At 36.9% G+C, this 27,994-nt stretch overlaps 1 protein-coding gene across 4 annotated transcripts in view; it reads right to left on the minus strand.

The window, feature by feature from the left end:
- The window catches only part of LOC150086925 (receptor-type tyrosine-protein phosphatase S-like), a 1,004,071-nt gene that overhangs the window by 547,290 nt on the left and 428,787 nt on the right, over positions 1-27,994 (minus strand). For all 4 annotated transcript variants that reach the window (XM_090372826.1, XM_090372825.1, XM_090372828.1 and 1 more), the window contains one exon: positions 21,774-22,012. In XM_090372826.1, coding sequence (XP_090228952.1) covers positions 21,774-22,012 — 239 coding nt within the window. The remainder of the gene's footprint in view (positions 1-21,773; positions 22,013-27,994) is intronic.

Here is a 27,994-nt window from a genome sequence, read left to right on the forward strand (position 1 = left end):
AGCCTGAGTGCAATGAAAGCTTTCCTGGATTCAGACGTTTCCCATGCTAGTATAGAATCTGTATGGTGTGAGATAGTTAGAAACAAAAGTATAATGAGAGTGGAAGTAATCTACAAGCCAGATAATTGTGAAGATTATGTTGAGAGCCTCTTCATGCAAATGGAATGGGCAAGTAAGCATGAATGTCTTATTATGGGTGATTTTAATTTGCCTCTAATTGAATGGAGCAAATGGGAAGGAAACTCCAAATGAGGGAAAAAATTTTTAAATCAACTAGAATGACTATTATTTGTATAAAAATTTGTCAGGGAAAGTACTAGGGGAAAGAATATTCTATACCTCATCATTACCCACGAACCAGATGACAATAGGGTTGAGAGTACAGGAACCAGTAGCAGGAAGTGATCATTGTGTCCTATGGTGGACGATGAAAAGAGAGAGAGATAGCAGTAGTTAAAGGCAAAGGAATGGGTTATAATTTCCGAAAAGAAATTTACAATGCCTTAAGGTGCTACATGGTTTCTATTAACTGGGTAGATATCGCACAGAGAGTGAATACAATTGAATTATGGTATACCTTAAAAACATTATTCACAAAATCCTTGAATACTTATATACTATTAAAAAAATACTCCACGAAATGAATTCCAGGTTGGATGAATAATAAAGTTGCCAGGTTTCTTGAGCAGACAAAGACAGCATGGAAAAGTTGCAGAGCAATAAAAAGTACTGAACCCTATAACAGCTACAAATTGATCTGTAATAGTGCACAGAAAAGGTTAGGCTGGCAAAGGCAGATGATGAAAAATCACTGGCAAAGAGAACAAAGAGTGGGGATAAGGAATTCTTCCCATATATAAATACAAAGAAGAGAAGGGCAAACCAGATCGGACCCTTATGTAACTGATGTGGGATAGTATTAGATAGTATAAGGATGTTGTAATCCCATTATATAAGGCTATTGTTAGACCACACTTGGAATACTGCATTCAAGTATGGAGACTACACCTAAAGAAAGACACTGGACTTCTTTAAAGGGTCCAAAGATGGATAACTCACCTGGTGAGATCAGAAAAAGGGCGTCCATATGAGGAAAGACTTTGAATATGTGGGTTGCAGAGCTTGGAAACTAGGCACCTTAGAGGAGACTTAATTGAGCTGTTTAAGGCTCTGAGAGGCATAAGTAAAATGAACGAGGGCAAAATTTTCATGGTTATAAATGATTCTAGAACTAGGGGCCATAATTTCAAGTTACGGGGGGGGGGGAGATGTTTAGACTGGATTGTGGGAAATTTTATTTTAGCCAGAAAGTTATCAATTACTGGAATAAGTCATCTACACAGGTGGTAGAGGCTGACAGTTTGGGGAAATTCAAAGGTCAGATGGATAATTAACTACGGAAGGAGAGAAATGCATAGGTTGTATATTTATTTTATTTTTATATATTTTTAAAATTTTTATTTATTTATTATTATTATTATTTTATTTTTTTTGGCTGGTGCAGCATAAGCCATAGACTTCCTTGCACCATGTGGCCATTGCTAATACCAATACTAATGCTAAACTTACAAGTCATTTTATTAAAACCTAAAACCTCTCTGATTGACAACAGGCAGCAGAGCTGGCCCCAAAATTTGCATGGCCCTGTTTGTTATTTCTTTACCTCCATAAGTTATAAACTATATTAGTATTAGTATTAGCAATGGCCACATGGTTTAAGGAAGCTTATGGCTTATGCTGCACCAACCAAAAAAAAAATAATAATAATAATAATAAAATAAAAAAAATAATAATAATTTAAAATAAAAAAATAATAATAAAAAATAAATAAATAACAATAATACTAAAATAACAAAAAAAATAAATAAAATAATAATAATAAGAAAAAAAGTAAAATAATAATAATAATAATTAATAAATAGGAGAAAAGGAAATGGACAACCTAAGTGTTTCTCTCCTCCCATAGGTAATTATCCAGCTGACCATTGAATTTCCCCAAACCAGCCTCTACCACCCATGTAGGTAACTTATTCCAGTAATTCATAACTTGCTGGCTCAAATAAAACTTCTTACAATCCAGTCTAAACATCTCCCCCCCCCCGCAACTTTAAACTATGGCTCGTTGTTCTAGAATCATTTATAACCATGAAAATTTCATCCTCATTCATTTAGCTTATGCCTCTCAGAGCCTTAAACACCTCAATCAAGTCTCCTCTAAGGTGCCTAGTTTCCAAGCTCTGCAACCCACATGAAGTCTTTCCTCATATGGACACCCTTTTGCCGATCTCACCAGGTGAGTTACCCATCTCTGGACCCTTTCAAGAAGAACAATGTCTTTCTTTAGGTGCGGTCTCCATACCCAAACACAGTATTCCAAGTGTGGTCTAACAATAGCCTTATACAATGGGATTATGACGTCATTATCTCTACTAAAAATTGTTCGATACACCATCGATAGGACACCATGGGCCTTCCTTGCAACTTGCCAACAATGCTCAGAGAACTTAAAGTCTGACCGTATCGTAACACCCAAGTCCCTATCCTCCACTACCGACTTTAGTTCAACTCTGCCAAGTGTATAAGTTATTTTGGGGTTACTGTTCCCCAGGTGTAATACCTCACACTTGGTGGATTAAAGCATAGCTGCCATTTTTCTGAACATCCCTGAAGTCTATCTAGGTCATTCTGAAGAAGCTCTATCTAGGATTGCTTGCTGCAACAGAGTTGGAGATGCATTTCAAGTGACAACTTATCATGTGATTCAGAGCGAGGTGACAGTTGCAGATCATGTGATGCAGAGTGAGGTGACAATTGCCGATCGTGTGATAAGAGCGAGGTGGTACTGAAACTGCAGTGTTGCCATACGTTTTGCTGAGAGCCATAGTTGATAATGTAGAGTAACTTGCTAATATGAGACCCCCAACTGTAATTCGAAAAACAAGAACAAATCGACAAATTTTAATGTTATAAATTTTTAGTAGTTTACACTAACCTTGCGTTGAAATAATAAAACAAAAAACAAAATTAATAGTTTAATAAAATTAAACCAGTATTACTTATTTACAATAAATTACTATTTACAAATAAGTATTTAAAACAAAAAGAAAAAGAATACCATAAAATACAATAAAATATACAGAATTAAAAGGGCTAAAATCTGAAGCTTTCGAAGACTCTGCCTTCTTTCTCAACAGTATGCTTTATTTTTGCAATGCAATCTTAAATACCTGCAGGTTCACGGCACATGTCATGTGATTCAATAACACGTGCATTGTTCTCATGCATAATAGAACCGGAGGTGGCTCGGGAACGCATCAGATGGAATCGTTCATCCCCTCCAAGGATCACTGTCTCAAAGAGGGGATGAATCCACATATTCATCCCGTCTATCTCTATTAATGTTGCTCCCAATGGAACCAATCCGCAAGCTCTCGAGCCACTTGCGGTCCCAAACCCTATGCGCCCGGTCGATGATAATAGCTTCATCCGGGGAGATTTGATGTTGCTTCTCCCAATAATGCTCTGCCACGGCTGATTTCGCATAATCTGCATTCCTTATTGCCTTCGTGTGCTCCCCCAGATGATCCTTTAGACACTGTTTTGTTTCCCCCACAATCCAGGCACTTAAAACTATAAACGACCCCACTTACACTTTCTTTTGGAATGGGATCTTTCACTTGTGACAACACTGTGTGCAACTTACGTCCTGGCAGTTGCACACAGCGTGTCTGATGATCCCGTAATACACAGGCTATTCACTCGGTTAGAGAGCGTGTGGATTAGTTCCATTGGGAGCAACATTAATAGAGATAGGGGTATGTGGATTCATCCCCTCTTTGAGACTGATCCCTGGAGGGGATGAATGATTCCACCTGACGCGCTCTCGAGCCACTTCCAGTTCCGTTACGCATGAGAACAATGCACGTGTTATTGAATCACATGACATGTGTAGTGAACCTGCAGGTATTTAAGATTGCACTGCAAAAATAAAGTGTGCTGTTGAGAAAGAAGGCAGAGCCTTTGAAAGCTTCAGATTTTAGCGCTTTTAATTCTGTATATTTTATTGTATTCTTTTTCTTTTTGTTTTATATACTTATTGTAAATAGTAATTTATTGTAAATTAGTAATACCGGTTTAATTTTATTAAACTATTAATTTTGTTTTTTGTTTTATTATTTCAACGCAAAGTTGGTGTAAACTACTAAAAATTTATATTATGAATATGCCCAACCCCAGAGGCCTATTTGAAGAAATTTTAATGTGATTTTCATGTTCAGCAGCATGAAATTACTCAAGATTTGGTATTTTCATTTTTGTAACATTTTATATGTTGACCAGTGTAATAAATCAATTCTGAGGTATAAATTTTAATTTTGAATACCTATCATCCTGTCACCCTATATTTACGTGAGAAAAGTTGTGAGGATCTGTGGTTATTTTTCTAAGCCGAGAGGGATCCATCCACAAGCAAAAAAATTCGGAAACACTGCTTTCTTTTCCTGTATGGTTTCAAGAGAATCTTTGTATATGCAGACAATAATTTCGTACTGCATTGGGAGAACCTTCAAAGTACAGTCTGTCCTCGTATAGCACGATAGTTGTGTTCCTAGAAACCCTCGTGCAATGCAAAATCATGCAATATAAATAACAGGCCCTATGGGAAAAGTGGGGTTAGGTGCCGACCACCCAAGATTGAACACACATTTGGAACCAAAACATTACCAAACACAATAAATAATCGGGTAATTTTAATCGTTATAAAATACGTATTTTATAACAATTAAAATACGTAATAAAAAATAATATTATAATATATTTTTTTTTATTATAATATAATAAATAATAAAAAATATTTATTTTTTATTATTTATTTAAATAATAAAAATTTATTAATAAAATAGTAAAAAAATTATTATATTAAATAATAATAGTCGTAATAAAATACTTACATATTTTATAATACGTTAGTATAAATTATAATATGTAAGTCGTAATAAAATGCTTACATATTTTATTACGACTATTACGTAATAAAATATTGCTAATGCTTTTGCTTCTATCATAAGCAAACTTGTTTTTTGTTTGATTTTCTATTCAAATAGATGACAGCCATTCCATCTCTTCCAATTCTGTGTCTTAATCTGATGGATTTTAATTACACTTTGTGTTGTTCCTGCTACGAAAGTTGTTTTTATTTTCTCTGCATTCTTTCTGATTCTCGGCATTGCCTCATTTCGGTCTGTAGCACATGCCATATCATATGGTCTTTCATTTTGCTCAAAGCGTTTCACAATTTCATATATTTTTTTTCTCTATCGACAGAGGCGGACTGGCCATAAGCCTTACCCGGGAAATCCCGGTGGGCCAGAGGCCGGTGTGACTTTGGCCATAAACCATAGTATGAGGCCACTATAAATTTTTCCGGGTAAGAATTTTTTACCCAGTCCGCCTCTGTTTATCGATATTGCTTTTTTTTTTTTTTTTTCTCTCTGAATCTGCAGTGTCTTCGCCAGGACGCTTGCTTTTCACACCTTTTAAGTATTTTACTAATTTTTAGGGAATAAAGCACAATTACAAAACGAGGCAGCACACTTGATACACATAAACAAAGCTGTGCCCGTGTAGCAACTGAATAAACAACACCGTAAAGGCCAAGATACACTATTAACACCTCACATTTTACTAAAGCACATTTCTGGGGGTTACTACCATAAAACAATTTCCAGTTGTGTTTCTGCTAGTGGAATCTGTTATAAACTGGTAGTAAACTCCATCTAATTGCATTTGCGATTATATCGATAGCTGGAATTGTGTTGGTTTTTATGTTATTATGGTGAAATGTGTTTCCCCTTCACTGATATAAAAAACATAAATACTTTTTAAGAACCTTCTCTTCATTCCTATCGTGTTGCATTCGGTTGGGGTGATTCTGCATTCAACTGCCATTTCTTGTAAACACAAAGGCGAATCGTGCATAAGCGAATTCGGTTCGTGTTATATAAGATATTGTTCCCCTATTTATAAATCGTGTATGATCGAATTCGTGTAATGTAAACACGTGTTATACGAGGACCGACTGTATATGCACATTCATATAAGTTTGTGCTCTTTACTTAGAAAAGTTAAAAGATGCTCATTAAGCTTGGATACAAATACAAAAAACTACTATTCCAGGAGAGAAAAAATCAGAAATACTTCCGAATCTTAGCTATGATAAGGTAATTTTGCTTTCCCTGTGAAAGTCACACCAATGCTACATTAAGTGCCGCTAGCTGGCCATACTTTCTGGATTTATTAGATGACCAAAGCAGCATATTAGACACGCAATATTCTTGACCTGATTATCAACTGTAACTCTTTATGCATTAAGAATCTCCAGACAAAGGAACCATTAGGTGGCAGTGATCAGAATATATTTATGTAGAATTTACTTAAAGTATAACTATTGCCACAGGTAAAGGAAAGGCATTTTGCTTTCATAAAGATGACAACAACGGGCTTAACAGTTTTTTAAAATCTTTTCAGCAAGAGCAACTGATGATGCTATCAACTGCAAATTCTAAATGGCAAGCATTCAGGAATGTAATTGTAGAAGTTATTAAGCTTTTTATAGCAACTATTCAAGGTTTAGATCATAATAGATGTCAGACAAACTGATGAGACTAGTAGCAAAACAGAAAAATGCATGGGATAATTATAAACTATCAGAGAATACAGAAACTTACAGAAAGTACTAAATTAAGTATAGTAAGCAGTCAGCAAGTCACTAAGGGGAATTAGGTAAGCCAATGCAGATGATGAGATGCCTTTAGCTAAGAATGCAAATAAAAGCAGCAGAAAATTCTGTGCTCATGTTAACACTAGAACAAAAAGAAGGAATTACATTGCTCACTAGATATGAATAGCTGTTGTTGTTGTTATTTGGTTTTTAGGAGCATTAGCAACTAAGGCTATATTGCTTCGGAGATATGTGGTGGTCATTCCCTGACCTTTCCGCACCTCTGTATTTGGTGGTCACGGGCTCGAACCCCGGTCTAATCAAGAAGCGTGTACTACGCACTGCTGCTCCTGTCCACCTGGCTACGGAGGCGCCTAGATATGAATAGCATAACTATTGACGAACCTGTTCGGGTTGATGAGAAAATGAATAAATATTTTGCATCTACATTCATGCATAAAAAATGTTTTTAGAATTGGGATTACCAGAAGTATATGAAGTTATAAACTGGAAGCAAAATGATTTTCAGATAACTGAGAAGGAAATGGAACAGAAGTTGTTGAAGCTGTAAGTAAATAAGACACTTGGGGCTGATAGAATCTTATAATAAAAGAAGCAGCAAAAGAGGTAAAAAAACCTGTAGCCATAATTATAAGAGCATCTTTGGATTCAGGGGATGTCTATACAGATTGAAGATATGAAAACATTTCTCTTCACAAAAGGGGAATCAAATTGCAAAGTGAGTAATTAGAGACCTTACAGCTTTTGACACTGTTCCATATGAAAGACTGCTTTAAAAATTGGAGCGTTGTAGCATTACGGGGTAAGTTATTCCTATGGATAAAGGGATGTTTGAGTAGCAGAAGACATTGGGTGGTTATAAATGGGCATTACTCTTTTTGGGTTAATGTTAATACAGGGTGTTCCAAGTAAAACCGCCCTGCCTCATACTGGTATGATATTCATTTTTGAACAACTCCATCCTTTGTTCAAAGAATGAATTTTAGCCAAATCATTTCAGTTTATGTTGCTCAACATACAGTCAGTATTTGGCACTCATAAGTGATAGGTGTGTGAGGGTATCATCAAGAATATCATATTCTGTGCAAGAAAGGATTTGTATAGTGGAAGCCTATGTATGTATTGGCTCTTTTATTATTATTATTAGCTATAGTGCAAGGAAGACTGAAGACTGCTGCACCAGCCAAAAAAAAAAAAAAAAAAAAAAAATCCCGAGTTACTGAGAGAGAGAGAAAGTCAAAAGTAGAAGGGAATCACCAAGAAAGAGAAGAATAATGATATCCAGCTCAGGACCCTGGGTGTGCCAAGCCCATACTCACCAGATGTGAGCCCTTGGGTTTTAAGGAAACACAGGAATTGTTTTCTGAGAAATTTCCTACTGCTACCATCCCAGCTAAGAATACTACTTGCAAAATGGTGGACAACAGGTTCCATTGTAAATGCACTGAGAAATCGTCTACCCTCTGTTAAGACTCCAGAGGTGGTTTTCGAAAATTCCAAAGAGAATTTTAGCTAGCCCTGGAAAATCTATCAGGAAATCGTAGCAACAAACTGGAATGAAACCAACTTCTTGTTTTCGTGTACTTCATTACCTGAATTGAAACACTATCGTGTGACGTGTGTCCAAGAATCACTGCCATCTGATGCAGCAAAACGTATAAATTATTGTGAGTGGCTCCTTAACAAGACTGCAGATGGTGAACTCGACCCACTGCTTTTTTTCATGAGTGATGAGGCATAGTTCCATCTTTCTGGTCATGTGAATTCTCATAACACTCGATACTGGTGAATTGGGAATAATAATTTTGATTGCCAAAATTCTTTAACAACTTACATCAGAAACTGCTTCACGACCAGAAAATTGGGGTGGTGTGTGCAGTTTCTGGCAATCAAATTGTCGGCCCAACATTGACACTACAGCAAACACAAGTTTATCTTCAGATTTTTGAGAACTTCTACACTCAGTTAACAGAACACGAGCGAGAAAACTGCTACTTTCAATATACTGAAATACAAGTCTCATGAATCACTGGCCTGTGTTCGTGGCAGTTTCACAGAGGAATGCACAGTTGGCAAAGGATTGTGGCTGCTGCGTTTTCCAGATTTGCCTTCATGTGAAGGCAAATCTGAAGAACGCAGCAGATTTGCCTTCATGTGACTTTTAAATGTGGGGATATTTGAAAGAGTTTATGAGCACAACCCCCACACAATAAACGAACTGAAGGACAGAATTGGAAGAAATATCGACGTCACTGTTTTGCATCGGCTCACCTTGAATATGATTACACGTGTGCAAAAGTGTACAGATGCACAAGGACATCATTTCCAGCATCTCTTATAACTGTGTGTACATTCGGAGAGAATAAATAAAGTTACTTTTGACTGAGTTTTTTTGTGTTTATCTCATTTTACTCCTGTCTAGATTTCTCTAATTATTTTGCCAGTGACTGGAGGACAGTTTTATGTGAAACACCCTGTATTAATGTTAATAAAGGTAAGGGTAAACTGCAGCCATTATCAATCCACTGCAGGATGGTAACATCCTCAATGATACATGATTAGGGAAATGGACCATGATTTGCCACACTGGTCCAGTGCAGGTTGGCAGACCACCCATATTTTGCAGTCAGGGTCTTGAACCATAGACTACTCAAAGAGCGTGTGCTACTGTACTCCCATACTCTGACCACTCAGCTATAGAGGCCATTATTAATAATAATAATTAATATTAATTAATGTTAATGTTAACAGTGGACCCCACAGGTTTCGTTGCATTACCATGCACATTGTTGTTTTCAATATTTATTAATAATATTGATGAAGGCATGCACAATTAAACTTTTTGTTCTAAATTTGCAGATTAGCATTAGTAGAGGCATTTGATGCAAGAAAGCAAGCTTATGAAGCATCAGCCAAAAAAAAAAAAAATAAATAAATAAAAAATAACCACTTCCACTTCACCCCTCTGTTCGTTCGAAATACCTGTCCAGCTGAGCCTTAAACTTATTTAGGCTATCAACTTCCACGACAAGGGATGGAAGTCTGTTCCACCAACCAACCACCCGCTGGCTAAAGGCAAATTTCCTCACGTCCATCCTACATCCGTCTTTTCTCAATTTGAATTTATGCCCTCTCAGGTGATTATTCTGAGCAAGAGGAAGAATCTCATCAGCATTGAGCACGCTGAAACCATTCTAAGCTTTATACACCTCTATCAGATCACCTCGCTGGTGCCTAGACTCCAGACACTGTAATTTGCAAAACTTAAGCCTTTCTTCGTAAGAGAACCCCTTTCTTCCATTCACCAATCTTGTTGCCCTTCTCTGTACTCGTTCCAGCATCTCTACATCCTTCTTGAAATGAGGCCTCCAGACCTGTATACAGTACTCTAGGTGTGGCCTGAATATTGCCTTATACAAGGGAATAATCACCTCCTTATCCCTGCTAGAAAAATTCCTATATATCATCGACAATACACCATGAGCTATTCTTGCAACCCGTCTGCACTGCTCAGAAAACTTCATGTCTGCCTGCACAACCACCCCCTAGTCCCTATCATTCTCTACCACTGTCAGTGTAGTACCACAGAGTTGATACGTTGCTCTGGGGTTGCTGTTTCTCATATGTAGTACTTTACATTTGTCAATGTTAAACTTCATTTGCCACCTCTCAGCCCATCTGCTCAATCTTTCCAGATCCTGTTGCAGTAGCATAGTGTCAGTAGTGTCCTTGACAACCCTGCCAACCTTCTTATCATCTGCAAACTTGGACATTAAGCTTGATATACCATCATCAATATCATTTATAAATACAGAAAACAATAATGGACCAATACTGAACCCTGAGGGACTCCACTAATAACATTAGTCCATGATGAGCAGTGTTCATTGATTACCACTCTCTGTCTTCTCCCCCTTAACCACCCCTTTATCCATAGCAGCAATTTGCCTCCAATGCCACACTGCTCCAATTTGTGCAGCAGTCTTCCATGTGCAACAGTATCAAAAGCCTTTCTAAGATCCAAGTATATAATATCAAAGTTATTCCCTGCATCCACTTCTTTTGTGACTGCATCATAGTATCCAATCAAATTGGTCAGGCAAGACTTCCCCTTAACAAAACCATGCTGTGTCTGAGCTATAACTGAAGTCATGTCTAGATGATCCTGCAGTGCTTCTTAAACCAGTGCCTCCATTAATTTTCCGGGAACAGAAGTTAAACTAACAGGTCTATAATTACTTGTGTCGCCCTTTGATCCTCCTTTGTGAATTGGGGTCACATTTGCACATCTCCAGTCCATGGGTACTTCCCCTGAGTCCAAGGAAGCTCTCATAATTATGGCTAAGGGTTTGCTTACTTCCTTTGCTGCCTCCTTTAATAAAACTGGATAGATCCCATCCACCTCAGGTGCCTTTCTTGTATTTATCTTCAACAACTTCTCCTCCACTTTACTCTCAGTTATTACAAGATTCTCTAGCTTACTGCCAGAGTTGAATACACCTCTGGCATTCCCCTCACTGAATAACTCCTCATGTGTGAATGTCGATGCAAAATATTCATTTAGTTTGTTAGCTACCTGAGCAGGATCATCAACAGTTGACCCAACGATATCAAGTGGAAATATCTGATTCATCCCCTTCCTTCTAGAGTTTACATAAGTAAAGAACTCTTTGCTGTTTTTCTTTGCATCCCTTGCCAAAGATTTCTCGTAATCTGCCTTCACCTGCCTAACCTCCTTTGTAACTTGTTTACAGATCAACTTGTATCTATCATAGGCTTCAGTGTCACGTGTTAATTTGTATGTATCTCATGCATTTTTCTTCTCTGCCATATGTCTCATTAGTTCATCTGACATCCACTTAGGCCTAAACCTTGAACAATATTTCTTAGTTGGTATGTAAAGCCTAGTAGCTTCCAAGATAAGTTCTTTGAATGCCTCCCATTTTGAATTTGCTGTTTGTAACATCATCAGTTGGTCCCACTGTATAGAATTTAAATACTGTCTCAGTCCATCATAGTTGCCTTTACGAAAGCAATAACCCTTCCCTTTACCCCTAATGGTAGTTACCTCTTTGAGTAAATCCCACTTCAGCATACTGTGATCACTGCCACCTAGTGGTTCATTTACCTGCAGATTCTTAATGCATGAAGAATCACTACTGATAATCAAATCAAGAGTATTACTCCCTCTAGTTGCCTCCCGAACATGCTGATGTAGAAAACAATCATCCAATAAATCCACAAAAGCCTTGGTAGTGTGTGAGTGACCAGCCTCCAAATTCCAGTCAATATCTGGGAAATTAAAATTCCCCATTATAAGACTCTCTGATTTACTGGCCCACTCTATTTCCATGTACAATTTCTTATTATACTCATCAGAGTCATTAGGCCTATAGCGCACTCCTACTCTCAATTTTGATCTCCCAATGCTTATGTCACACTAAACTGACTTGACACTGCACTGTCCAGCAATGTCGACTGGCTTCACTTCCTTGGATTTTATGTATTTCTTAACTAATAGCATAACCCCTCCTCCCTTCCTATCCTGTCTATCCCTTCTGTAGACATTGTACTCCCCAAATTCCAGTTCTGCATTCCTTATATCTGTGTGACACCACGTTTCTGAAATTCTTACAATATCTGCCTTTGATGTTTTGAGTAATATCTCAAATTCATCAAATTTATTTATTAAACTCCTAACATTGGTGTACATGCAAGTATACATGCACCTGTTCTTTTTCTTAGCTACCCTAACACAACCCATGTGTTTACTTGTACCCCAATGATTCCCAGCAGTCCCTGAAATATCCTGCATCTTATTTTCCAGGCTGCGGCTCATTCCAATAGAAGCAGTGCAAGAATCACTTTCACCTCTGCCAGTGGCTACTGTTAATCTATTAGTCCTTGTATCCCCCGAACCTAGCAGTTTTCCAACCCACCTAACACTGCCTCGATAGCATCAGCAAACATTCTTGCACCCTTTCTATTTAAGTGTATCCCATCCCTGTAGAAGCAGTCTCTCCTGTTAACAAGTACAGACCAGGCTGAAAAAAATTCTACCCCTTGAGCCTTGCACAATCTTTCCAGGGCTGAATTTATCGACAGGGCTCTCATCATATACTCCCTCCTATCGCGTCTGGGCAAAATTGCAGACACTTTCAAATTCAACCCTAATTCACGGCTTTTTTTGAACAGTGACCTGTACTTGTTAAGTAATTCCGCCCGTCTCCTACTCTTAATATCATTAGTGCCAACGTGTACAACTATATCACCTTTTGTGCCCTTAAAAGATGGTATCCGCTCTACAACGTCATCAACCTTTGCCCCTGGCAGACATACCCTGGTCCTGTTCCACCTATCCTTTTTACAAAGCATGTTTCCCGTTTCCCTGACAATAGACTCACCAACAACTATGATACAGTCATCTACCATCTCCAAAAAATGAATGACTGGTAAGGTAGTTAATGACAGGAATCAAGGTATATACTACTGAAACAAGTGACAATTGAAGTTGTGCACTGATAAAGGCAAGATACTGCACACGAGCAGCAATAATCACAAAATAGCATTCTTATTTCCTGGCAGCACAGTCAAGGTGGTGAACAAAAGAGATCTAGGAGTAATAGTATAGTCCAACATAAATTTTCTGAATAGTGCAGACAAGCTGCTAGGACAGCTCATGGTTTTGCTGAATGATACACTGGAATTTTATCACCAGGAATAAGGAAGTGAAGCAATGGTTAGGCTGCATTTTGAGTACTGCATATATGTCCGGAAGCCTCATTTTTGGAAGGATGTGGATCTGTTGGAACAGTTTCAGTGAAAAGCAACAAGATCAGTTAGGGATACAAAAGAGTGCTCTTACCATGAAAGAATTCAGTTCAGGAGACTGCAATGCCTGAAAGAAGCACCCATGACAAGACTTGACTGAGGTGCTAAAGCCTTAAGTGGATCCAGTAAACTGAAAGAAGTGTGAAAATTTGCTTTCAAAGAGAGAGAGAGAGAGAGAGTGATTGATTGCTGGAGAAATTTCATCTGGTGTTCTGGAAGCTGGGTAGTGTGAATTAGATGAATTTAACACAGAACTAGAAAAGTTATTAGAAAGGATGGACTGGTAGGCAGTAGGTTATACTATTAAGGGTGGTAGATTTTGTTTCATGGTTGCTGTTGTATAAGTTTGCATCATTTGCCACTACTAATACTAATTACTACTTATCAGGAGCTAAATAATACAAAAGGTAAAAAAAAACTGATCATCTGTGTTGATTTAAGTTGTAATAATAAGAAAAATGGAAGACAGTTAAATATTTTTAAAAAATGGAAAGGCTACAATAAAATTTGAAAAGGGGAAGTACAGAAAAGTAATATACAAGGCTGCAAGGATAATAATAGATTAGCATAGAAACATAGATTAAATAATGAAAATATACTGAATATGAGAGGACAAAGAAATTAAAATAGTTTTTTTATTTCTTTTTATCATCTTTAGGCGAAAAAGCATACATATAAACTATTGTCTTCACCATATCTGTCCATCTGTCTGTCTGTCCATTGATCTGTCCACAGTGGACAGATTTTCATGAAATTTTACATTGTCATTTTTTGAAAGCCTGGTCAAGCCATTCCATTCATGTAAATCAGCCAAACAGAAATCTGGTAATTATTATTTCTTTGTCCATTCATCCATATGTAATATTCTAATTGCCAGTGGATGGATTTTCATCAAATTTGGTACAGGGTACTTTTAGAATTATTCATTCCGCCTGCCCAAATTTCATTAAAATTGAGCCAATAACTCTTGTAACTATTATTTCTTTTTTTTTTTTTTCCCCCTATACATTTCACATAAGCTATTAATATATATATATATATACACACACACACACACACTGGTGTTCAAAAAAAAATGCATCACCTAGGAATTTCACATTTCTAACCCTTTTTCGCATTTTATGTTACATTAATGACTAGCATCACAAATAGAAATATAAACAAAAGATATTTATTAATAGTTAAGGCATAGCTAAGTAATATTTGACAGGTGCTCTCAAAATATTCCAAAATGAGCATTTGCAACTTTTATACAACAGTTTTGGTAAACACGACAATTATGGCTGAAATGTTATCAGAAGGCCTCAATTTGCTTCAGTTTATCATTTTAAATGGAAAAAAAAATGAAATAAAGTTCACTAGGTGCAAACTAATATTTAGCTGAACCGCCTCTGGTCCTGATGACAGCACCACACCGCCGAGGCATTGACAAGATCAATTTCTGAAGATAACCAACTGATAGTTCATGGTTCCAAACATGAATCATGGCTTCCTGAAGTTCACGAAGGGTCTTTGGTTTCTTTCTGGCAACTGCAAATTCCACACAATGCCAACAGTTCTCTAAAGGATTCAGGTCTGGGCTGCTTCCTGGCCAGCTAACAGTTGCAATGGACTGTTCTTCCAACCATTTTTTCACCTGTTACAAATTTAAACACATTACTGTCTAACCTCTAATGCAGTAATGAAGCTAAAGTAACTACAGAAGTGCCTACTTGCACTTTTCACCCAATGACAAGGAGCAGAGTCATCCTGAAAGATGTAGTTACTTGGCAGGTTGAAATGGTCTCTAATAGTTGGCAGTAATTTGGCTTCCAATACAGCCAGGTATTCATTGGCATTTATGGAACCTTTTATAAACTGCAGGTGACCTACTCCGCGATACAAAATGCACCCCTATATCATTTGGCTGGTAGGGAATTTCTCTGTAGACACCATACAGTCTGGATGGTATTCTTCGCCATGTCTAAGGCAAATCGTTTGTCTCCCATCAAAGCCATGCAGGTTGAATTTCTTCTCATCTGAGAAAATAACTGACTTCCACTGCTCAGAAGTACATTTGACATGCTCCTTACACCAAATTAATTGGACCTTTTTAATTTTTTGTATGAGGAGGGGCTTCTTAGGACAATGGGCTACAAATCCAATTTTGAAGAGACGTCAAATATGATATCACAATTATTTTTTGCATCCAGTTCCTTTGTCACTGCATTGATCAATCAAATCGGTCAGACAATCTCTGCCCTTAACAAACCCATGCTGTGACTGATGTATAACTGCACTCCTGTCTAGATAGTCCTGCATTGCTTCTTTAACTAGTGACCTCGATATTTTTCCTGGGAACAGAAATTAAACTAACAGGTCTGTAATTTCCTGTGTCATTCTTTGTCCTCCTTTGTGCATTGTAGATATATTTGCACATTTCCAATCCATATAAACTTCCCCTAAATCCAAAGAAGCTCTCACAATTATGCCTAATGGTTTGCTTACCTCCTCTGCTGCCTCCTTTAATATAATTGGAGACATCCCATCCAACCCAGGAACTTTTCTTATATTTAACTTCAACAGTTTCTCTTCGACTTTCCTCTCAGTTATTACAAAATAATTTAGCTCCATGTTAGAGTATGATAAACTTATGACATGGAGCTAAATTATTTAGCTCCATGTCATTTAGCTCCACTTACCTAAAAAATTCCTTATGTGTCAATGTAGTTTCAGAATAGCTACTCATTTTGTTAGCAACAAGAGCAGGATCATAAACAGTTAAACCATCGATATCAAGTGGACCAATGTGATTCATACCCTTACTTCTAGTGTTTACAATTTTCCATAATGTGATTCATACCCTTACTTCTAGTGTTTACAATTTTCCATAAGTAAAGAAGTCTTTGCTGTTTTTATTTGCATCCTTTGCCAAAAGTTTCTCATAATCTGCCTTGGCTTGCCTAACCTCCTTTGTTCAGACTAGGTTTATATCTACCATAGACTTCTGTATGCTCTGATAATTTACATGCACCCCCACCCATTTTTCTTCTCTGCCATGTGTCTCAGTTCATTTGACATCATTTTAACAGTATTTCTTAGTTGATATAAAAGGCCTAGTAGCTTCTAGAATAATTTCCCTGAATGTTATTTATTTATTTTGTTATTTGGTTTTTAGGAGCATTAGCAACTAAGGCCATATTGCTCTAGGGATATGCGGTGGTCATTCCCTGACCTTTCCGCATCCTCCATATTTGGATTTCCCTGAATGATGTATCCCGTTTAGAATTTGTTGTTGGTAACATCATCACTTGGTCCCACTGTATAGAATTTAAAAAAAAAAATCTCTGAGACCACTGTAATCACCTTTATGAAAGCAAAAACCATTCCCGTTTACCCTTGACAGTAGTTACATCTTTCAAGTAAATCTCAAATCAATACACTGTGATCACTGCCACATAGTGGTTCTTTTATCTGCAGATTATTAATGCATGAATAATCACTGCTGATAATTATCAGCAGTAATTTTTATCTCCAGCAAATCAATGGTTGTTTCTGGTCAAGTTTTATGTATAGAGTTTAAAATCAATCATAAAAATTTCCTATCATGTCACAGTTTTAAGATATAGAAAGATAACTGGATTCTGTACAAAGATATCATTACTGTTTGAAATACAATTTTTAAACTTATTAACTTTTGGTTGGTTTTGTTTATTGGGCTAAAAGTTAGGCAAGTACATCATTACTGTTCTTGCAATAAAGTATATTTTGATTTTGATGCACTTTTCCAGACAAGTCAGTAATTTTATTAATTTTATTACACCATTCAACTGTTCAACATATAGTGTATGATAAACTGCACTACAATAATTCACCTTCTGTTCAAATTTACCAATTGCGTTTACTGTTTTTAGGTTAATGCATTGTTAAAATGGAGAAGGCAAAGCACAGAACTTGTGTCAATCACCCAGACAACTTCTGATATGTTTGTGGACACTTAACCCCAAAAACTCAGAGGAAGAAAATATACAATGTCCCAAAAGTTGCATATTCATTGTACTTCAGCTGCAAGATCGGTGACCAAGAAAAAAATTGGGCTCCACATATCTGTTGTATTACTTGTACAATGAACTTAAGGCTGTGGTTATATGGCAAGCAAAGAGTATCCCTATGGTGTGGCATGAGCCCAAGAATCATTTCGACAACTGCTATTTCTGCATGACAAAAATAAAAGGTATTTCAAAAAAGAGCAAGCACTGCATCAAATATCCAAATATCTCATCAGCAATTAGGCCATATGGTAAAGAACTTCCAGTACCTGTGCCACCAAAATCTTGGAGTATTGGAAGTAGTGATGATGGTACAGAAGAAATCGTTTTACCAGATGTCGTGGAACCATGTACTTCACATGATTTATCACACACTACAAGCCAGAAAAAGAAAAGGCCCCACACTACATTGAACAAGAAGAAATAAACAACTTTATCAGAGACTTGGGTTTACCCAAAGAGAAGGCTGAATTACTCAGATCCAGACTACACCAGTGGAACTTACTCGTCAAAGGTACAAACATTACAATATACCGTAAGCAAAATGAAGAGTTTTCAAAATATTTTGCAATGGAAAACAACATGTGTGTCTGCAAAGACGTCATTGGTCTTATGCACGATCTGAACATTGATCACAATACCTCTGAATGGCATTTGTTCACTGATGCGTCAAAGCTAAGTTTGAAAGCAGTATTGCTTCATAATGGAAATACTTTACCATCAATTCCTCTTGTTCATGCTGTTGACCTGAAAGAAACTTATGATAGTACGTCCCAGATTCTTGCTGCTATACGTTACAATGACTATGGTTGGAATATTTGTGGTGATCTCAAAGTGATTGGACTGCTGTTGGGTTGCAAAGGTGGTTTCACTAAATACTGTTGTTTCCTGTGTTTGTGGGATAGTCATGCAACAACCAAATACTACATTGCACAACACTGGGACAAGACAGATGAATATATTCCCGGCAAAAGCAATGTAAAATATGTTCCACTGGTTGATCCACAAAAGGTTTTTCTTCCTCCTTTACACATCAAGCTTGGATTGATTAAGAATTTCACTAAGGCACTGGATAAAGAAAGCAGAGGATTCGCATATTTACTAAAAATGTTTCGAAATTTATCTCATGCAAAGCTGAAGGAAAGAATTTTCATAGGTTCTCAAATAAGAAAGTTCCTAAAAGATGAAGAATTTCAAAGAAACCAGAATGATGTTGAACTGGCTGCATGATCTTTCAAGGCTGTGGTATACGGATTCCTTGGAAAGAGAAAAGAAGAGAACTATGAGCAACTGGTGACAAACTTGCTGAAATGTTACAAGAACATTGGGTGCCGAATGTCATTGAAAATGCATTTTCTTCATTCCCATCTGTTTCTTTCCTGAAAACTTAGCAAATGTCAGTGATGAACAAGAAAAGTGCTTCCACCAGGATGTATCTGCAATGGAAAAATGATACCAAGGTCACTGGGACTCTGCCATGATGGGAGATTACTGTTGGTTCCTTAAATGGGAAAGCAATCTGGAGTATAAAAAGAAATCATTGAGTGGGAAACATATCTAAGTAACATATATTGTGTGTAATTATTACAACCATGTGTGCTGATATTGTATAAAAACAAGGAATTTTAAAAATTAAAAAATATGTATATCTTTTGATGTAGACGTGACAGAAGTAAAATATTGATATTTTCATAATCGGGACATTAATTTTGTTCAGAATAACCAACATTCATTCCAGAGTTATGATGAAAAAAAAATTTTTTTCAGGTAGTGTAATCAAATGATGAGTATTGTTCTGTCTTGTTGGCTCTCCAACATGCTTCTGTAGAAAACAGTTATCCAATAAATTAACAGAAGTCTTGCTAGAGTGTGTGACCAATCCACAAGTTCCAGTTCAATATCTGGAAAGTTAAAATTCCCAATTATAAGACATTCTGATTTACTGGCCCACTCCATTTCTCTGTACAGTTGTTTATTGTACTTATCAAAGTCATTAGGCCTACAACACAATCTTACTCTCATTTTTGCTTTCCCAGTGCTTATATCACATCAAACTAACTCAACATTACACTGACCACCCAGGTCAACTGGATGCACTACATTAGTTTTTATGTGCTTTTTAACTAAGAACATAACCTCTCTGCCACCCAGTGTATCATTTCTGTCACACTGTAATCTCCATATTGAAATTCCACATACTTGATGTCTGTGTAACAAGTCTCTGATATCCCAACATTGTCTGCATTTGATAACTTGACCAGCACTTCAAATACATTAAATTTATTTACTATGCTCCTAGCAGTGTTGTACATGCACCTAGTGTTACTCTTAATATCCTAACAGAGCCAGTGTATTTACATGTTCCATGATGACTCACAGCAGGCCTTAAAATCCACCGGAACCTTGTTTTCCAGGCTGCTGCACATTCCAATAGATGCAGTGCAAGGATAACTCTCACCTCTACTTACAGGTATTGTTAATATATTAGTCTGTGAATCCCCCCCCCTCAATCTAGCAGTTTTCCAAACCACCTAACACTGTCTTGATAGCATCAGTAAATATTTCTGCACCCTATCTATCTGAATGTATCCCATCCCTGTAGAAGCAGCATCTCCTGTTAACAAGCACAGACCATACTGTGGAAAATTCTACCCCACAAGCCTTGTACAATCTCTCTCTCCAGGACCAAAGTGATTGGCATGGCCCTCATCATATACTCCCTCCTATCGTGTCTGGGCAGAATTGCAGACACTTTCAAATTCAACCCTAACTCATGGTCTTTTTTTCAGCATTGTCTTCTACTTGTTAAGTAAGCTTGCAGACCACCTACTCCTATTGTCAGTGCCAATGTGTACAACAATATCACCTTTTGTGCCCTTAAAAAACGATATCTGCTCTACAACATTAGCTTTTGCCCCCTGGTAGACATACCCTGGTCCTATTCCTCCTATCCTTTTGGCATAATATATTTCCTGTTTCTCTGACAATAGAGTCACCAACAATAGCTATCCCCTGTACCAAGGCATTCTGCCTTGGTACAGGGGGTAGCTATTGTTGGGTGTTGCCATTGTGTTGCCTGATGCATAAGTGTGAGCGCTGGTGTTGAGTTGGGTAGATGAGCACTTGATGGGCCCGATTTTAATTCCCTTTAAGAGTATCCATCTACCCATCAAGGTCTCATTAATGCTCATGAATGCAATTCAGCATTCATCGTAATGCTGAATTGCCACCTAATTTCTTCACACACACACAGACATCCACCTTGGCTGTATCATATTCTGTTCCAGAAAGGTACACAGACATTGCACAAGTAGTACATTTCGTTAGGCCGTGATTCTTAGGAGAATCAACCCCTTCAGTTCTTCCCTTCCCTTTGTGCCACACAAAGGGAAGGGGAGAACTGAAAACCAAAAATGCTCTTAAAAACCAAATAACTCATCTAGCTGCCTGTAATATATTAGGTATAGATATTATAAATACAGTATTAGCACAGATAAGAAAAAAAGAAAAAAAAAGTTATTTATTTAATGTATGCAGTTCATTGTAGTTTACATATGTTAGCAAATAGTAATAATTCATGATTCATAAAAAAAAAGCAATGAATTTTATGCATGAACCAAGAAATTTTGTTTCAGTGCATCTGTCACATTGCCCATTCATTCCTCCAAACAGCACATGGAGACAAAATAATATCCAGTACCTCAGCTACAATATAAGGTGTATGGTTAGCCTATATGATGTGTATGAAAAAAAAAAAAATAATAATAACTGCTGGTTTTCTACTGGTCTGATTTCAATGAAATTTGGGAAGGTCTAGCAAACCATTCTAACAAAGTAAAATATAAAATTAAATGAAAATCCATCCACTGGGAATTGGTCATTATATGCAGAAGGACAGACAGACAAAGAAATAATAATTGTCAGATTCCTGTTTGTCTGATTTTAATTGGGAGAGCTTGACTTGACTTAAAACTTGGGAGAGCTTGACAAATCTTTCTAAAAAGCCCAAGTATAAAATTTCAAAAAAATTCATGAAATCCTTCCACTAGAGCCAAGTTATTATTTTCAGACAGACAGGAATAGTGGAGAGAATAGGCACATTATTCACATATATGCAAATCACCTAAAAATTTAATTAACAAAACTTTGCAAAATACTACACTCACAAAACTTACCTTGACAATATATGTTTTGAATGGTTGAAGATTTGTTATATTATATGTTATTGCATCATCAGAGAAGCATGGAGAACTATTATTAATCAAATCCAAAATTATATTGGATAATGAAGTTCTTTCATACACGTGAAGGTAATACTGATGAATAACTCCATGGCAAGGAGTTGGCTGATGCCATGTAATTATTGCATAACTTGAAGATATGGACTCTATTCTAATACTTGGTGCTTCTGGAACTAAATAAATAATGATTTAAAACTCCTGCATCAATAAGATAAGCATTTACTTTTCAGCATGTCATCACTAATATAGTTATCTTCAAATATTTATCTGATAAATCAATCAATTAAAATTTTTATAGGTAATCTTAATAAGACTATTAAACAGCATTTTAGTAGTTATTTTTTAATAACAATTTTAACATAATTAAGTTTTAAACATTTGCTCTTCTATATAGTAATAAACTTAAATTCATCACTATTTAAACATTGCATACATATATACACAAAAAAAAAAAATAATAATAATAATAATTTGCATATTTAAATCTCCTGAAATAGTCTCAAAATCCTGTAAGAATAGATTTTAAAAATTAAAATAAAGTGTACTTCAAGTATTACATCAAGTATTACATCAGGATAATGTAAAGAAATTCGGGAACTAAGCAGTCGATAGGGCTAATCAGAAGATAAATATGATCATTTTTTCTCCTTTAAAGTAGACAGCTGATAAGGTTATATTTTTCAATGCAGGCATTGAAACCATCAGATATCAATATATAAGAAGCACAATTTGGCCATGGTAGCCCTTGTGCCATTAAACAACTAAACAACCATTCCATCACTACCACCACAACACACATCACTAGATTCTATTTTCTGTTATGGGAATATTCTAATCCTTCCAGTGACAGCTATGAGGCTTCGGATTATGGAATGAGTTCAGCGAGGGGAATGCCAGAGGTGCATTCAACTCTGGCAGTAAGCTAGAGAATCTTGTAATAACTGAGAGTAAAGAGGAGAAGAAATTGTTGAAGATAAATACAAGAAAGGCACCTGGGGTGGATGGGATCTATCCAGTTATATTAAAGGAGGCAGCAAAGGAAGTAAGAAAACCCTTAGCCATAATTATGAGAGCTTCCTTGGACTCAGGGGAAGTACCCATGGACTGGAGATGTGCAAATGTGACAACAATTCACAAAGGAGGATCAAAGGGCGACACAAGTAATTATATACCTGTTAGTTTAACTTCTGTTCCCAGAAAATTAATGGAGGCACTGGTTAAAGAAGCACTGCAGGATCATCTAGACAAGACTTCAGTTATAGCTCAGACACAGCATGGTTTTGTTAAGGGGAAGTCTTGCCTGACCAATTTGATTGGATACTATGATGTAGTCACAAAAGAACTGGATGCAGGGAATAACTTTGATATTATATACTTGGATCTTAGAAAGGCTTTTGATACTGTTGCACATGGAAGACTGCTGCACAAATTGGAGCAGTGTGGCATTGGAGGCAAATTGCTGCTATGGATAAAGGGGTGGTTGAGGGGGAGAAGACAGAGAGTGGTAATCAATGCTCATCGTGGACTAAAGGGTTCAGTATTGGGTCCATTATTGTTTTCTATATTTATAAATGATATTGATGATGGTATATCAAGCTTAAGGTCCAAGTTTGCAGACAATACGAAGGTTGGCAGGGTTGTCAAGGACACTACTGACACTATGCTACTGCAACAGGATCTGGAAAGATTGAGCAGATGGGCTGAGAGGTGGCAAATGAAGTTTAACATTGACAAATGTAAAGTACTACATATGGGAAACAGCAACCCCAGAGCAACGTATCAACTCTGTGGTACTACACTGACAGTGGTAGAGAATGAAAGGGACCTGGGGGTGGTTGTGCAGGCAGATATGAAGTTTTCTGAGCAGTGCAGATGGGCTGCAACAGTAGCTCATGGTATATTGTCAATGATATATAGGAATTTTTCTAGCAGGGATAAGGAGGTGATTATTCCCTTGTATAAGGCAATGGTCAGGCCACACCTAGAGTACTGTATACAGGTCTGGAGGCCTCATTTCAAGAAGGATGTAGAGATGCTGGAATGAGTACAGAGAAGGGTAACAAGATTAGTGAATGGAACAAAGGGGTACGAATAAAGGCTTAAGTTTTGCAAATTACAGCGTCTGGGGACTAGGCACCAGCGAGGTGATCTGACAGAGGTGTATAAAGCCTTGAATGGTTTGAGCATGCTCAATGCTGATGGGATCCTTCCTCTTGCTCAGAATAATCACCTGAGAGGGCATAAATTCAAATTGAGAAAAGACAGATGTAGGATAGATGTGAGGAAATTTGCCTTTAGCCAGCGGGTGGGTGGTTGGTTGGTTGGTGGAATAGACTTCCATCCCTTGTCGTGGAAGTTGATAGCCTAAATAAGTATAAGGCTCAACTGGGCAGGTATTTCGAACGAACTGAGGTGTGAAGTGGAAGTGGTTATTTTTTATTTATTCATTTATTATTATTATTTTTTTTATTATTATTTTTTTTTTTTATTATTTTTTGGCTGATGCTGCATAAGCTTGCTTTCTTGCATCAAATGCCTCTACTAATGCTAATGCTAATGCTAAAGAGTTTGAGATTATGGAATGAGTTTGAGATTATGGAATGAGGTTTGGGATTAGTAATTTTAAGTTGACTGACACTGTTATCCACAAGTCAACCTAAAATTACTAATCTTAATTTAAATCAAACAGTATCACTGGACCATAAGAGACAAATCCACTATACATGTACCTCCATGACAGCTGTTTTGAGAGATCTCTCTCATTAGAAGGTAGGTAACTTCTATTAGCAACCTTAGTTTGAAAGCTAAATAATGTACTAAATCTAAACGCACAGGAGAGTGTAGAGAAAAAATTTCCAATTAAACAAATAACAAAAGTTTTGTGTATATTTACAACCATCAAATTAGTTAAGGTTTTACTTTGTTCTGAAAGACCAACACAGCCTTGTATTAAGTGCTAAATACATACATACCTTTAATTATGTGCATTTGCCACTTGCATGGCTGTTCATTTATTGAATCATTTAAACTCAATATATAATTTACTGTTTCATACGAAGTTGCTAGTGGAGGCCACTTGCCATCTGATCAGAGACCAGTAATCTCAAAATATCTGTCATGGCAGTATCTTTAATTATAAAATACATAGCAAATTTGTATATTTTTGTGATGATATTCAATTTAAAATTATATAAATAATTTTAGATTGCTTCATAGATAATAGTGCTGCCATCTGTAAAGTGAGCATAAGCCTAAGCATCCTAGATGTCTCTGGAAGAAACAGAGCATTCCAAAGACAGTAAACATAATGCAGTGATGCAAACTGTTATGAAATTATTTCAATACCAGCAAAGAAATACAATTCATCATTCTATTTTGCTGTGGAGCAACCCTGTATTAGGAGTTAAATACAAATATAACTTTCCTTTTTAATTCAACATTTTATTCCACGCATTCTTTGGCTGTTTATTTAGATTTGCCACATTAGTCACCATTCAACCAAGTTTGAATGCTAACATTGTAAGGATACTATTTTTTCTGTTTCAGATCTGTGGACAAACTGCTCCAACATAAAGAATTTCAAAAATAAAGATATGCCATTCTGTATTTCCAGGAACAGAATTAAATAATAATAGTAAGTGGAAGAACGAGTAATGAGTGGAAGAAGGCCCTAAAAGAATTCTAGGGAATGGACCCCACAAAAATTTTTTGCCCAGTATCTCTAAATGTTTGGCTAGTTTCTCTTTAAATTTATTTACCCTAACAAATTCCACAATGACAGATGGAAGTTTGTTCCAGTAATTAACCACCCGCTGGCTAAAGGTAAATTTCCGCACATCTATTCTACAGCCGTCTTTCTTTAATTTATGTCCCCTTAGGTTCGTAATCTGAACAAGTGGAATAATCAAATCAGAATTCAATGTGCTCAACCCATTCAAGGCCTTATACACCTCAATCAGATCAACTCACAGGTGCCTAGTCTACAGCCACTGCAATTTGCAGAACTTAAGCCTCTCTTGGTAAGAGGATCCCTTCATTCCCTCACCAATCTTGTTGCCCTTCTCTGTATACACTCAAGCAAATCAACATTTTTTCTAAAATGATGCCACCAGACCTGCACGCAGTACTCAAGGTGTGGCCTAACCATTACCTAGGGACAACAACCACTTCCTTTTCCCTGCTAGCAAATTTCCTGTATATCATCAACAAAACCCCGTTACCTGCTCTGGCAGCCTGTCTCCATTACTCGGAAAACTTCATATCTCACTGCACAATTACTAACAGGTCTTTTTCATTTTCTACAAAACCCTAAGTGTAGTACCACAGTTGGTACATTCCTCAGCAGTTACTTCTACCTATATGCAGTACTTTGCATTTGTCAATGTTAAACTTCAGTTGCCACTTCTCAGTCCATCTGCCCAAATTTTCTTGATCCTGTTGCAGTAATACACTGCCATTACTGTCATTAACAACCCTGACAACCTTTGTATCATCTGCAAACTTCAACACTAAGCCTGATATACCTTCATCAATATCATTGATAAATATACAAAACAAATATGGACCCAACACAGAAACCTGTGGGACTCCACTAGTAATATTAGTCCACGAAGAGCAGCGCCCATTGATTACCACCCTCTGTCTTCTCCCACTCAACCATTCTTTTATCCATTGTAACAACTAATCCCTTAATACCATTCTGCACAAATTTGTACAGTAGTCTTCCATGTGCCACAGTGTCAAAAGATTTCCAGAAATCCCAGTATATGATATCAAAATTATTTTTTGCATCCAGTTCCTTTGAAACCACATCATATCCAATCAAATTTGTCAGACAGGACTTTCCCTTAACAAACCCATGCTGTGTCTGAATTATTGCTGCAGTCTTGTCTAGATGATCCTGAAATGCATCTTTAACCAGTGACTCCATTATTTTACCCGGCACAGAAGTCAATCTAACTGGTCTATAACTCCTCATGTCACCCTTCGATCCTCCTTTGTGAAATGGGGATACATTTGCACATCTCCAGTCCAGGGAGACCTCCCCTAAGTCCAGGGATGCTCTCATAATTATGGCTAATGGTTTGCTTACTTCCTTTGCCACCTCCTTTAATATAACTGGATAGATCCCATCCACTGAAGGTGCCTTGCTTATGTTTAACTTCAACAATTTATCCTCCACTTTGCTCTCAGTTATTACAAACTCATTAAGCACCCTGCTACAATTTAATAACCTTATGGCATTTTCAATCCTTAATAACTCCTCATGTGTGAATGTAAATGGAAAATACTCATTCAGTTTGTTCGCTATCTGAGCAGGATCATCAACAATCGAACCATTGATATCAAGTGGACCAAAGGCTTCCGTGTTGCCTGATAATTTATATGCATCCCATGCATTTTTCTTCTCTGCTAGGAGTCTAATCTGTTCATTTGACAACCACTTAGGCCTAAACCTTGAACAATATTTCTTAATAGGTATTAAACGTTTAGTAGCTTCCACGGTTAATTCCTTCAGTGCTTCGCACTTAGAATTTCCTGTTGGTAACATCATTAGTTGATCCCACAAAACAGAATTTAAAAACTGTCTGAAAACACTGTAGTCATCTTTACGGAAGCAAAAACCCTTTCCTTTGCACCTGAAGGTAATAATATCTTTAAGTAAATCCCACATCAGTACACTGTGATCACTACCACCTAGTGATTCCTTTATCTGCAAATTCTTGTCTGACCAATTTGATTCGATACTATGGTGTGGTCACAAAGCAACTAGATGCAGGGAATCACTTTGATATCATATATTTGGATCTTAGAAAGGCTTTTGATACTATTTCACATGGAAGACTGCTGCACAAATTGGAGGCAAATTGCTGCTATGGATAAAGGGATGGTTGAGTGGGAGAAGATAGAGAGTGGTAATCAATCGACACTGCTCTTCATGGATTAATGGTATTAGTGGAGTCTGTCAGGGTTCAGTGTTGGGTCCATTGTTGTTCCCTGTATTTATAAATGATATTAATGATGGTATATCAGGCTTAATGTTTGCAAACAATACGAAGGTTGCCCGGATTATTTATGACACTAATGACAGTGTGCTGCTGCAACAGGATCTAGAAGAGTTGAGCAGATGGGCTGAGAGGTGGCAAATGAAGTTT

Source organism: Mastigoproctus giganteus, chromosome 4, assembly GCF_048544385.1.
Source record: "Mastigoproctus giganteus isolate SK-2022 chromosome 4, ASM4854438v1, whole genome shotgun sequence".
Classification (NCBI taxonomy): domain Eukaryota; kingdom Metazoa; phylum Arthropoda; class Arachnida; order Uropygi; family Thelyphonidae; genus Mastigoproctus; species Mastigoproctus giganteus.